Raw genomic sequence first — 14,804 nt, forward strand, 5'->3', positions numbered from 1 at the left:
TACAAGGTGCTGCGTGTCAACAGCCTGGCATGTGCCTGCTAGTGCTGTTAGTTTGAGTAGTACTCAAACAGTAACACAGATGGCCTCCAACTTAAAATTGTCCCACTTTCTGACGATGCAAAAGCATACACGTAAACTATTCTTTTACTTTCAGTGCAGTATTGAATAAACTGCATGAAATATTCAACACATTATTGTAAAACAGGATTTGTGTTTGATGATTTTGCCTAGGGAGGCTAGGCTCAGCTGTGATGTTTGGTAGGTTAGGTGTATTAAACGCATTTTCAACTAATGCTGTTCTCAACTTATGGGTTTATTAGGATAGAACCCCATTGCAGGGGGAGGAACATCTGTAGAAGTGTCAAAGAGTAGCTCCTAACCTACCCTCCACCAATTCTGGTTCTGCTCATTTGAAAAGAAACTTCTGGACTTCTGTTGGGACATAGGAATTCAAAAGTGCCGTCTGGAAGTTCTCCTGGCAGACTGTGTGGCACGGTCAAGAGCATTCATTCCTGGGGTGCGGAGGGCATTTCTCTGTCAGTCCAGAAAGAAGCGTGTTGGCTTTTGTCTCCCAACCACATGTGAAGCCAGAGCTCTGCAGTACAGCCTCATCTGCATCTCTTTGGCCAGCATAGCTGGGGCCATGCCTATCAGGACATCATGGGAATTGTGGCACAGATGGTGCCACTTGCCCCAGTCAATGCCGTTTTTGTTTCTGAGGTGAATTGATCTCTGTTTCTAATGACCTGACCCAAATTCTGATCCCCAGTGATCACCTCTTATCTAAAAAGGCAGACCTGGTCCACTTTGGTTCTCTTGGGAACAGTAATGGAAACCTGAGGCCAGGTGGGTGTGAGATTCCCCCTTGTGGTCAACTACACGTTGTTAACTCAGCCATGTCTTACCTGCTTGCCTCTCTGGACACTGGGGCACTGTCCTGGGAAGGTCAGCAGCTTAGGCTAACATTCCATAGCCATTCAGCTTCTCTCTGCCACTCCCACCACATCACACTTGCCTGGCTCCTTCTTGCCCTCCAGATTTTGTAGTCTGCCCTTTCTTGCCTTCTGCCTTACTCCTCGTTTCCTGAGCTGCTTAGGCCTAGACTTTCCTTTCTCCTGGCTCTTATCCTTTGAGCCTGGCACTGGGGTAATGTCTCTGTTGGCTGGGGTATGCCAAGTGCTGTTTAGGTTCTACTCCTGCAGTGGGAAAAAGATGGATGATGTCCTTGCTCTCATGGATGTGGTTGTTCTCTTTGGAGAGAAAAAAATAATAATAAGAGAATGTCAGATAGCAGTAAATTCCTAGAGGAAAGTAACAAAGAAGGAATGTAATTTTTAAAAGTATCCAAGGGGCTTGGGAGGTCAGAGAAGGCCCCTCTTGAAAGGTGTCTTTTAACCTGAATGACAAAAGGAACAGCCCGGTGGGGTTTGGAAGAGAGAGAGGTTGAGGCAGAGCATCTGGGACAGCTGTACCAGGCCCTGAGGCTGGCACGTGCATTCAAGCGAGAAATGGAAGTTGCAGCATCTGGCCAAAGTGAGTAAGGAGCAACATGGGAGGTGGTGAGGTCTGAGAAGTGGGCAGTGTGCACAGGGCCCTGCAGGCTGTGGGTCTCGGTGTGATGGGTGAGAGGGTGGGGGAGGCAGTGGAGATGGAAGTTCTCATGGGTGGATCAGGCCTTGGCCTCACCCTCTGACTCTGACCACTGCTGTTTTAGTCAGCTTTTTCATCACTATGACCAAAAGACCAGACCAAAATGATTAGAAGAGGAAAAGTTTCTTTGGTGCTCAGGGTTTCAGAGGTCTCAGTTCCTAGATGGCTCATTCCATTGCTCCGGGACCAAGGTGGAGCAGCACATCAAGGCAGAGGAAAAGCAGCTCAGAATGTGGCAACAAGGAAGCAGGGAGAGCTCTGCTCTCCAGAGACAAAATATAAACCCCAAAGGACCACCTTGGTGTCCTGAGGCCACACCCTACCAGCCTTCAGTTACCACTCAGTTAATCCCTGTTGAGGATGAATGCACTGGTTAGGTTAAGGCTCTCATAACCCAATCACTTCACCTCTAAATTTTCTTGCATTGTCTCACATGAGCTTTTGGGGGACACTTCTTATCTAAATCATAACATCAGCCATGTCCGTGGGAGGAATAAAGGTAACAAGGAAGGAATGAATTTCTCCATTTTTGTAAAGAGGCATATGGTGGTGGGAGAGAGGGGAACCAGCAAAGGGCTTTGGTTACAGGGAACAGTGGAAAGGTAACTGCTTTGGGCTTGCAGTGGCCCTCAGTGACCTGGGAGGTTATGTCTAAGATGCTGGTCCCATTTAAGGCTGCCAGAGAGTAGCAGCTGCCCTGAGTTGCAGACCTAGATGATGTTCTGAGACTGACGAGAGCTTTAACCAGTAAAAGTGTTACTACCTCTCCTATGAAAAAAGGAGGGGAGGAAAGAGTTGTGTATGATTTCATGAAAGATGCAAGCCTGGAAAGGGTTTTGTTTTGTTTTCATTTACTTTTTTTTTTTTTTTTTGGTCTCTGTTGCTACAAATAGGATCAAGGCACCATTCTGGGAACTCTGGGACTTTTGTTGGGTATTATGGAAAACCACCATTGCCAAGGCAGAAATTCCCTCCCTCGAGGGAAAATGGCACTGTTCTGGGAGTGAAACTGGTTGGGGAGAAAATGAGCCAAGCTGGTTGGTGCTGTCGGAGGAGGCCTCCTTGTTGTGGTTGGTGTGATTACAGAAAAGGCTTTCTGCTTTAGAAAGCTTGTGACCTAAAAACGGGTGTCTTGGGCCTGAGGCTTTTCCAGCCATGCTGTGATGGAGATCAGCTCATTCCACTTTCCCATCCAGGCCAGGCCAAGTTCATAAGCACGCCCAGCCCAGCCCAGCCCAGCCCGAGGTCTGAGAAAACCTCTGGAGTGTTGAAGACAGGAGTCAGGTTGGAAGATGGGGTCCACCCTTCCGTTTCCATCCCCAAAACCTTTTCTTTCATGCCATGCCACCACTTCAAGTCTGGGTTGGGGGCGGGGAGTGTGTGCACATGTGTGGCATTTGCATCTCGGGCTCAGAGAGTCCTCCTTTACCTCATGACCGAAGCTCTCTTCCCTACTGACTCAGGGTTCCCTTTTTTGATCAGAACCAGCCGGTATCTAGGGAAGCTCTGGCCCTTTTCACCTCAGCCTGGGACCCCAAGGCCATCTGGGTGTGGCTAAGCATTGTCCCCATGTCCCAGTCTGTGCATTTTCTTCCCTCCATCTTTCTTTTTCCTCTCCTGTTCTCTGTTATAGAGGAGGCTGCCTGACTTCTCTCACAGGAGGCCTGTCCCACTGTCGTGTCTCTGCCTGACCCTCAAGCCATGAGCGGCATATGGCATCTGTGCCATCATCTCTCTTCCCTGTGGAGGACCCAAGCCCCCAAGGGGCAGGGCCTTTGGTCTGTGTTATGCCCTACTGTGCCCCAGGCTTTGCTCATCATGCCTGGCACATAGTAGGGACCATGATGAATAGGGTCACCACCCCCACCCTCAGGGCGCAATCTGTGTGGTATGGGTACAGCTGGGACTGATTTGAGAATTAACAGGAATGTTTTTAGTGAAGCAGGAAATGGAAGAAATTCCCTGCGGACTCCACATCCAGGAGGCTCCAAGTAGTTATTATGTGTGATCCAGACATGGGAACCAGTATTTATTCTGGAAGGTGGTTAGAAGCTGTTTCCATGTGTGGTGGAGCAGGAGGAGCTCACTCCACACTAGATGTGTGACCGTAAGCAAGGCCCTGATCTTTTTAAAGGCTTCTTCCCCTTCTCTGAAGTGGTGAATGTAATATCGCTTCCCTCACAGGACTTTAGGGATCACAGCTGACCATGTCAATGAAAGCACTTACATCAGTAAAAGGCATTTGTTGCTGTGAGTGAGTTGTTGCCACCCCCAGCCTGGAGGCACCTACATCCATTAACATCCATCCAAAGCTGCCAGTGTGCATGGTTTAAACCCAGGGCTTCAGGGATCTTTGTACGTAGCTGTCCTTAGCATTGGCAGGGATGGGCGGGACTAGAATGAGAGGAAATCGTACTCTGCTGCAGGGGAAAGGAGGCTTGCCACCCACATCCCAAATAATATGTGAATGTCATTGGCATGTTCAAAAGTGAAGGTTTTCCTTTGATAAGCTGGGTGTGGTCAAGCTCACCTTTGAATCTTAGAGGGCAGTGTTGGTGGTACTGTGTCTGATAAGAGGTGTGAGAAAGAGCAGAATGCAAGGGACAACATGGTTATGCCCTCATGTGGGGACCTTGGGTGACAATGGCCTTGACTTCACAGCATTTGTGAGCCCTAATCTCTTACAAAACAAGCACCAAAGTGTATTGGTCTTATTCTGTGCAGCTGGTGAGGTATTAGGAAAAGGCAGAGAACAGCCCAGGAACTCTGTTCTGGTTATTTACAGATCCCGTAAGCACTGACAGGCCTATGTTTGCTCTTTTTTCTTGAGATTCTGCAGTTCAGAAAGTTCCCTGGAACACTATATGACACCCCTGTGGCACCTAAGAAATAGCATTCACATCTAGAGCGATGGTCAAGGAATTTGAGCATCTGAGCTGCACTTTCACTTTGGTGTGATAGCTCTATAACTTCCAAGTGCAGGCTCCAACTTGTGCCCACAGCAGGGTAACTGGCACATTCAAATGAGATAGTCGGTGAGTTTATTGAGCTGTTTCTGGGGGTGTGGTCTTACCTGCCATTAGGGCACTTGTGGCCAGCTTCCTTGAATTCTCAAGAGTAGAATGCACTAGGCTATCTGCATGTTTAAAATAGCATTTCCTAACCAATGTCACTTTGAAAGTAGAGTTTTTATATAAATTGAGAGCATGTTGAGAGCATGTGAGGAAGCATAAAAAAGAATATAAAAACAAATACTCCTTAGCCCCAAACCCAGATCTTCTAATAAAATTTCTAATTCTCTCCAACGCCCACCCCCTTTTTAATGCAGATAGTATCTATGTGTGCATATGCATGTATATGTATATATATGGGTACTTTTTAAAAAAATCATATTTTATATACACCTTTGAATGCTCATCTTTGTTATATATCCTCATCCAACTAGGTAATTTGATGAATGTTCATTTTTCCTGTTTTGTCCATCTACTCAATAAATATTTATTGAGCTCCTGATCTTTATGGTTATTGTCCATAAACAGAAATGACAAGACAGATGTCTGCCTTCCCTGCGTTTACAATCTAGTGGTCTATTCTACCTTATGAATGGGTGACATAATATAATTTGATCTTTTTTTTGTTGTGTGCCTGAGTAGTTTCCAGTTCTTATTTGTAGTAAATAACACTGTTTTCTTTTGTAAATGGCACTGCTTTGAATGTCCTTGTACGTGACGAATGGACTGTATTTTGGTCATTTCTGTAACAGTATTATCTTTCTGTGGAAAGATCACTTTAAAATTAATTTAAAAACATATAATTGATGAAACTTGACATTCCTGGCAGTCAATGGAAATAAGAGGTTGAGGTTAATTCTTTTTTCATTAGCACCTTCCTTTCTCATCAACGCCCTGTCTTTGCCAGTTTCTCCAGAGCAGCAACTGAAGCTGCTCTGTGGTTCTGTTTTTCACACTCTGTCTCCCAGGGCAGCTGTGGTGAAGAGGGATTTGAGTTAGGAGTGAGCACAGATGTGAATTATTTTTGTCAGCTCAGATGTTAAGTCCTTGTTCATTGCATCGTTGGTTTTGTGCCCTGAAATCGTGGTGGCCACACCTTTGAAGCACACATCAATCTAGCCTTTCCTTACAACCCTTGACAGGTGGCGTCTGTGGATTGTGATGTAGTGCTTTGGAAGATGAGAATTGGCAAGGCTGAGGACCACTCTTGTGGAAGCATTTCTCAGGGCAAATGGGGTGGACTACACCAAGGTTTTCTTGGTGGTTTTTACCATACCAATGGACTCGAGGGTGGAAAAAATCAAGTTTTACCACCCAGTCTCAGCTTTAGTGGATAGGTCTATAACCCCAATCTACCAGCAAGGTCCCCTTTTCTTCTGAGATTCTGCCTCCTTGGATTCTATGTGTGGCTGGTAGTGATATCTTCATGGCTGTCCTGGTCAAGGCTGAGCCAGCAACTCACAGCCCTCTGTATCCCTAGTGTCCTGGTTTCCTGGGAATGAAAACTTACAGACGCTGACAGAGCACCTGTTCTAATGCAATCTAATTGATCTCACCATTTATCAAGGAACTTCAGGCATGGCGGGAACTAAAGCCTCCTTTCCCCAAAGGAGCATTTTAAGTGGGTTCAACTACTTTGATCTCATCTTTATCATGTGCAATGAGTTCTAGGAACACAGAATTGCAGTAGTAATGTCAGGATTAAATTTTTATTGCTAAGGCTTTGAAACACAAACAAAATTTTAAAAGCTCATTAGTGACTGAAAATTATAATCCTGCTGAGGGCACATTTTACTGCTATAATAACTGTAAAACACAATGATAAATATAAAATATTATACTAGAATTTGGGGGAATATTTTCACCCTCATTGTCTTATTAAACTCGGTAGAAATTATTTTTTGGTGTATAGTCTTATTGTATAAATAAGTAGTAGGTTATCATTAAGACTAAACAAAAAATATTCTGTTTAAAATCAAAATAAAGCTATTAACAGTTTTTGCAGGTTGAACTATAAAATACAAAGGTGAGAAATAACTTCATCATCTGGAAATATAGTTTTGTCTTTATTTGTGGGAGGACATAGTTCATCTCCTTGTTCATTTACCCCTTCACTTTTACAAAGCATATTTATTGAGTACCATAATATACCTGGCACTGTGCTTAGTGAGTAAAGATGCATAGGCTTGGTGTCATCTTTATCTTTGTATTTCTTATTAACAATGTCTTTAATCTTGGACTACTTTGAAATAGTAACTCAGATTGCTAGTTGAGTTGAAAATGAACTCTTTTTTCTCTCATGTTGGGAGAGAAAAATGTGCTTACCCGGGGGAAGTACCTAGAGAGTCCAAGGTTTTTGGCCACTCAATAGTTCTTCCTCACTTTAAGGCAGTAGCTGTGGAAAGGGAGATATATAATATGTATAAATATTATATATATATATTAATTTTTTTGGGGGGGTCTCCAGCTGAACATCAGAGACTCTGTCAGGAGGCTGGAGTTGCCACAGGACATTGGTCTCACCAAATCTTGAAGGTGTAACAGTGATAGAATCCCAAAGGGAGGGTTCAGAGACTCCTGCTGACAGGTCCATGGTGATCTTTACAAGGCAACATGGTAGACAAAAGCCATTTCTTCAGGAACCAGACTATTTCCATCCTAGGATCCCAGTAACCTGGGGAAAATTACTTAGCTTCTTTGTGCTGTGACTGACTTGTCTAATGGGGATGGGAATAACGGTGAGTTCCTCCTAGGTCTTGACAGAATTAAATGAGTTTGTTCGTGTACAGTGCTTAGCACAGAGAGACTGGCTCACAGAACTCTAAGTGGTGGTGGTGTTGGGGCGGTAGTTGTGAGGATGAGCATCAACATCCTCCTCCTCATTGATTTCTTTATTACTTTCTGTCACAGTTGCAGATGGTCAATCAGTGGCAGGCAGTGATCAGTAAGGTAGTAGGTCCCATTTCCCAGGGGACTGCGGTTCAAGAATTGAGGGAGAATATCTTGCTGAGTGTTAATGCAACTGTGTTGCTCCAGTGACTCTCACCTGTAAGTATTGGTTGGAGATTGTCTAGTAGTCCTGTTGTCTTCTAACATGGTTCCCAATGGTCACCAGCCCTTGAGAGCTCATCCGCACTGGCTCATCTTTGATTGGCTCTCTGGGGGAGGCAGATGTCCGTCCTCGCTGCTGCTTGCCTTGGTGTTTGTAGTGGTACCTCTGGTGCCTGGAAGTGACACCTTGTGCAGGTTCTGAGTAGTTTCTCACTCTTGCATCCCTGGTGCATATCCTGCCTGCCTCCCAGCCTCCACCCCCATCCCAACACACACACACACACACACACACACACACACACACACACACTTCTCTCTTGGTAACACCACAAGGGGACGCGACAGTGGAGAAAACAAGGGTTGGGGGATATTCGTAGTTCAACAATTCTCAAATGGGGCCATTTTGTCCCCCACACCAGGAGATATTTGACAATGTCGGGAGGCACCTTTGGTTGTCATAACTGGGAAATTGCTACTGTCATTTAGTCGGTAGAAGTAGTGAAACTGCCGAAGCTCCTACAGTGCACAAGACAGTCCCCACATCAAAGATTGATGTGGCCCATGGTGTCAGTCAAGCTGAGGTTGAGAAACTCAGGGTTAGCCCATGCCCAGGGGAGGACCTGGGCTTCAGTGTCTGGTTAACAACAGTTGCTAGTAACAGTTAAATGCTGTTTTAACACCGGTTCTAGTTGACTGATGATACAGGCTCCAGGCAGAGGTTGGAGATGGGGAGATTGATGTCCTGCATCTGAGGAGTGTTTGCTTCTGCTGAGCTTAGCCACCGCTCAGTGGCCCAATTGTCCCTGTCTGCATGGCTAGCCTCCAGTAATCTCCAGAACTCAGGAGAGCCAGTGAATGCATTCGACACAGCTACAGAGCAGAGCGGGTGACTGACTCCCACTGTCCATGCCAGGGACGCACTGAGTCATGCTACAGCCGGGGAGGAGCATGATCTCATGACCCTCCAGATTAAGTAACAAAGCTTTGCATCACCCAAGGAGAGACTTCTTTAGGAAGGATGAGAGCATGTTCCAGGGGGAATTTTTATTTTATTTATACAGGTAAGAGGCAGTTTTGCCTAGGTAATTATGTGCCAGGCATTACTTGGCATTTGGTAAACATTAACAAATTAATGCTTGGTAGTTTTTTTTTTTTTTTTTCCCTCCCTTTTCTTCTTCTTTTGGTGGTTCTGAGATCAAACTCAGGACCTACCACTGAGCTATACCCCCAGGCCTTCTTGAGTGCTCTTTATAAAACCAAACCTATTCTCGCCAGCCAAACAGTGCTAAGGGAACAGGAATGGAGAACCAAAACGCAAGCCCAGGAATTCTGGGCCCTTTACCACTATGTGATCGGGGAAAGACTCTGAACTGCACACTTGAACTGTCTCCAAACTTCCGTTTTCTCATCCGTACAGTGGAATTATACTGACCTCAGGGGGAGGCCGTGAGGATCAAACAGGGTTGCTTACCTGTGTGCGTGGTATGTGACCAGCATTAATTCCCTTCCAACCTTTGGTGCTGCAGTCACCATTGCTCCCTGCTGGCCTCTGTGTGTTGCATGATTGTTCTATAATTTGGCTGGTAGGTGTAGCCACAAGAAGGGCACTTGGGAGGAACAGGAAACAAAGTATATCATACTCAGAGGTCCTGGAGACTGGTAGCAGGGCATATCATTCAAGGTCAAGCAGGAGACGCTGGGTTGGTCAGGAGGCAGAAGATATGAGTGAGGGGTGGGTTAGTCGCTTGCGTTTATTAAGGTTTCCTTGAGAAGGGAAGGTGGAACAGGGTGAAGAGATTAGGTTTGGCTAATTTTAATAATCTTGGTGGGCTCTGGGGTGCAGCAGAAATCCCTAGTTGCCTATTATCTGGCCCTGAGGCTGGCTATCAAGGCAGAGTTGTGATTATCTCCTGTGTTTGTGTGGGCCAGATAGTGGAGCTGCCTCTGGGTTCCTCCTTTGAATTGTCAAAGGCTTGCTTCAGACTGGGCTTTTCACTATCTCTAAGAATTGGCTAGCTCTTCAGGGACAACCAAAAAGGTTTTTGAAGATGTCAAAATATTAAAACCTATGGGGGAAAATTTATAATACCTATAGGTAAAATATGCATTGAACAGTAGTAAAAGGAGTTTCAGATATTTATTGGAGTGAAAGAACAAAGAAGCTGCTATGGACCTTATCACCATGAAGAAGTTTAATATTTAGCACTGGGATGAAATTATGCCAAGAACCAGATTTTGAGAATAGAACGACTTTCAGGATAAAGATACAGATTTTGTTTCTGTTTAGTTTTCCGTCTGCTTAAATGAGCCTATCTTTAAACCATTAACAACACAAACTTCCATGTTAATTACACGTCTGGGTTTCCATTCTAATGAGTTTCTCTCTTGGCCTGCAGGCAGCTTGGCTGAGGTCCGTTGGCTGTGGTCTAGGTGGGGGGAACGACCAGGTGTGGGTTCTGCTCCTGGGCAGAGCAGAACACCTGTTCAGAGGCGAGCTTGCTCTGTTCTCTGAAGAATGGAAGGTGACACTTCCCATTTGTCTTAATTCAGGGTTCTTTTGTGTCCTGCTGTCCACACTGGGCATTTTTCCCCTGGCCCACTCCCAGTTTATAAGCAGGTCTGGATTCTATTCACATGGATGACTCTTGTCCATCTGCCTTTCAGACACATACAAGTCAGTATATCTTTCTTTGATGGTGAGTTTCCAGAAGACAGGGTCTAAGTTCATTGCTTTCTTTCCCCTCTCCTGTGGAGTATGTTGCATACAAACTTGGTAACACTTGTATGGGGATGAAGACAGTATTCCTATAGTTCATCCAGAAGGAAGGTCACTGCTTTTTAACAGAGTCAGATGGATAAGAAACAGACTCCACTCATCAATAAAATGTCAGTGCCACGAGAGAATATCCCCAGCATAGATTTTTCTCTTTGGACCTAGTAGCTGGAAATAATTTTATATTACTGCTTGCCACAAAACACATTCTGTAGCAGACTGATTTGTTTCATAGGTCTGGGCTGATTGATGGTGGCTGCTGTCATCTTTAAGATGTGGGTTGTTAGGACAGGGTTTTTGCACCACTTCAGAAACATTTGAGCGTTTTGTTTTTTGTTTTCAGTGCTAGAGGTCAAACTCAGAACCTTACACATTCTGGGCCAATGCTTTACCACTGAGTTTCATCCCCAGACCACATTTACAAAGTTTTGTCCTCTGTTATGTGTGAGAGAAATAGGTACAGAGTTAAAAAAAAAAAAAAAAAAATTCTACATTTCCTTTTTCAGACCTGAAGAAAACTCTTGCTGTATTATTGGACAACATTTTGCAGCGTATTGGCAAGCTAGAGTCGAAGGTGGACAATCTCGTTATCAATGGCACAGGAACAAACTCAACCAACTCCACCACAGCTGTTCCCAGCTTGGTAGCACTTGAGAAAATTAATGTAGCAGGTAAGAATGTCTGTCCCATGCCCCAACTTGCAGTTGAAACCTGCTTTGGACTAGGGAAGAATAAAGGAGCATCAAGGTTCCTGTTGATATTATATGAATTCCTTAAATTTGGTATGGCTATTGTGAAGATAAGCTGAAATTTATTTTTCAATAACAGATGCCAGAGTGCTTTTATGACCTCATTGTCATATGTAATATCCGGTGGTTTCTCTGACACATTCACACCTAATGAGCTCCTGAAATTGACGTCTAATGAGAAGATGCATAGCACAGATTAAATGAAATAGAGAGGTTATCTGAGAAGCTCATGCCAGTCAGAGTTCCTTCCTGTTCCCCACTCTCGTCCGATAATTTCAAAAGTCTGTTATGCATAATACATTCTCTCCTCCCTGTTGCTCAAGTAGAGCTGCCATTGCAGAAAAGGCCCTATTTGTATATGGAACAGTAGAAATTCTGGAATTGACCTTCCGCAGACAGATGGCCTAATTCTGAACAGGTTCTGTAGCCACTTATGGACACTACCATGCATTTATCCCTGGGATGCATTTTGTCTGGTCCTATCTTGAAATTGAAATCTTGGATGAGAGAAAAGAAGTGGGTTAAAAAGGAAACCCAAATGGATAGGTGGCATGTTATTGTCCATAGCATGCCACGTTGGACCTATCCTTCCACAACCCTGCCCTGAGGATGGCCCTTGGGTCTTCATACCTGAGCCAGGTCTGCTTGTTAGGGTGACTACTATTTCCTAGGGACCCAGGACAAAGGGAAGAGCTGGAGGATTTGGGTTAGGTGATTCGGATGATTGGTTGTGAAAAGAGCTATCTATACTTCTGGCAGGTGACCTTAACTCTGGTTAAGAGATACAGTAAGTAGCCAGGGTACTTTTGAAGTGTAAAAAACCTACTTTCTTTCTTTTTTAAGAGAGAGAGAGAGAGAGAGAGAGAGAATGAATTTTAATATTTATTTTTTAGTTTTTGGCAGACACAACATCTTTGTTTGTATGTGGTACTGAGGATCGGACCTGGGCCGCATGCATGCCAGGCGAGCGCGCTACCACTTGAGCCACATCCCCAGCCCCCAAAACCTACTTTTATGTACTCTGTGGCTTATTTTTTTTTTCTTTTCTCTTCCTTATAAAAATTCAGTCTAAACTAGGAGAGATTCTTTTCTTGTCTACCTCCCAGTGTCAAAACATTTAATCGTTTCATGTTATTCAGGCTGGTTGTATTACCTTTTTGTTATATTCTTTGCCCCTTAGCAAATTTTAAATTGCAAAATATATTTTTAATAATCCAAAGTATCCAACCAAAGTATTAAAAATAACTTTTAATTACAACACAGAGGCGGTGTCATCTAGGCCATAAATCCCGTCTTCCCTGTGGTTTCCCACAGTTTCTGTAATTAGACAAGGAAACCTCCCACGGTGTTAAGCTGCTTATTAATAAATGGGAACCATGCCTCTCCAGTCCCACTCCCCCATGCCCATCCCTAGTAGATGATGCTTTTGGAAAGGGCCCATCTGATTTCACCACAGCTCTGCATGATCTGATATTGGAGGTGGGGGTGGTATGCTGGCCTTTAATTTTGCTGCCTCCCTCCCTCCTGCCTCCGTCCTTCAGTTTCAGGGCTCATGTCATCGTATCTGCTATAATTCTCTCTCCAGTTGTGGGCTTTAATTCTGAGTGCCAGACACAGAGAGAAAGAGTGTTCCACCAGGGTTTCTAGTCTCAGAGCACAGGATCATAAGTGACCTCTAGGAATAACTTGGAAGGGCCTTTGGGGCCACTTCTTTAAGATGGGCTATTAGCCCTGTGTGTTGAACTGAGTATAATTCAGCTAACAAGTATCTCTTGAGCATGTTCACTAAGTCATTGGCTCTGTGGAATGTGGCACCAATGCTGTTTTTTGATAAAGAACTAGAGTGTTTCGTTACCTTTTCCTTTTTTGGGAAATAGGAGCAAAGTTAGAGTTGAGCCTTTAATAATTAATCTCATTCTCATGCTTTGCATCTTTCCTGTGTGCCGGGGACACTCTCCATACTTTTATGATTTTCATTGGTCCATCAGGAAAACAGAATACTTGCATATTCTGGCACATTGTCTAGAGAATGTGTTAGGCATACTCCTCTATTTCCAGAGGTGGGAGAGTCCTTTACATCTTGTCAGTTAACCAATATGTATTTTTTTTTTTTTTTTTATTGTCCATGCCTAGAGATCAGATCAGGATGCCAAAAAGAAGGACAAGGACTGAAGTCTATAGTCCTCATTTTTGAGCAGTTTCTTGTTGCTTTCCTGCCCTTTCTCTGGTCATGGCCATGCTGTGGGTCCTCAGAGGCCGCTTGTCATCCCAGCAAAGGCTCCTGAGCTGTGAGAGAGTTCATTTTTACGGGGTTCCAATCTGAATTGAGTGAAGTTTTTCTTTCTCTTCTCCTGCATGAAGACATGTGGTAATTGCTCAGAAATGTTCTCTCTGGTGTGTCTTTACTGCTTACTCTGTTGTCTTATTGCTCACTGATGTTGCTGATTGCTTACTGTTGTGTCTTATTGCTTGCTGATATATCTTCTGGTTGACTATAAAACGTTTCTAAATTGGGTACCATAGCAGTTGAAGAAGGGCTCCCTAAATTTATTTCCTTTAAAGGGACAGCTGTGTGTGTATGTGTGTGTGTGTGTGTGCGCGCTCACGCACGTGTATGTGTGTGTCCTTATTCTGTTTTGCTGTCTTCTATGTGGCTTTTATCCAGGATGACTTTTCTTTCCAAATATATCACCCTTGGGCTTTTTTATTATGTAAAAGTCAATGTGCCCCTAGAGGAATTTAGGTAGAAATGAACTTTATTAAAATCAAGAATCAAATTGAACTGCATTTGTGAGCTCAGTTGATTTTGTTGAAGGCAAAGGGGAATCAAAGAAATGAAAAAGTAGATTTTCTAAAAATCTCTTCTGCCCATCATTTGGTAAATTAATTTACCCACATGTAGTCTCTGAAAGGGCTTAAGTGTGCCCTTGTCAAAATTATCTACATTCATGGGGGTAGGGTGAGGCTCAGTGGCAGAGCACTTGCCTAGTGATCTGAGTTCAATCCTCAGCATCACAATTTAAAAAAAAAATTTTTTTTAAAAGTCTACTACTTGCAGAGTGATGCTTTGGATTCTAGAATGACCTATCTACCTTACATTTCATGATCTTAAATGATGCCTTGTAGGGAACAGAATAGGCTCTGTAGTTCTTTGCCATGTACCTGATAGGGCATAAAGGCAAAAGCACATAGAGACCTGCTAATGAAACTGCTCACCTTTTTAGGTCGAGGGCATGTCTGGTTGCTGTCAGTTCTGCCTTCGCTGGTGTGTCCAAAGCTTACCTATTGAAGGTACTCGGCTGATACTGCTCACATGGACTGGATTATGCCAGAGGACTTTTTCCCTGTGGTTCCCTTTTCTGTTCATATTTATGAGGATCCTCCTGAGAGCAGGGCTTGGCATCTCAGACCTAAGTATGACTGCCTTGTTTGTCATGACTCTGTTGCAGAGACAGTTCTGTGGGGCAGAGCCTTCATAGAACGTGAGAGTTACAACTCTAGGTTGTGATATTTTGGAGGATAGGAATGCCATGGGGTCTTCCTCAGGGGCATGTATATTTATTTACTTTT

The 14,804-nt window shown here is 44.1% G+C and overlaps 1 protein-coding gene across 2 annotated transcripts in view; it reads left to right on the plus strand.

Moving 5' to 3' along the window:
• Positions 1–14,804, plus strand: part of Mgat5 (alpha-1,6-mannosylglycoprotein 6-beta-N-acetylglucosaminyltransferase) — a 338,013-nt gene that overhangs the window by 138,268 nt on the left and 184,941 nt on the right. For both annotated transcript variants that reach the window (XM_076866214.2, XM_076866215.2), the window contains one exon: positions 10,992–11,156. In XM_076866214.2, the coding sequence (XP_076722329.1) occupies positions 10,992–11,156 (165 nt within the window). The remainder of the gene's footprint in view (positions 1–10,991; positions 11,157–14,804) is intronic.

The sequence above is a fragment of the Callospermophilus lateralis genome, chromosome 9 (genome assembly GCF_048772815.1).
Source record: "Callospermophilus lateralis isolate mCalLat2 chromosome 9, mCalLat2.hap1, whole genome shotgun sequence".
Lineage (NCBI taxonomy): Eukaryota > Metazoa > Chordata > Mammalia > Rodentia > Sciuridae > Callospermophilus > Callospermophilus lateralis.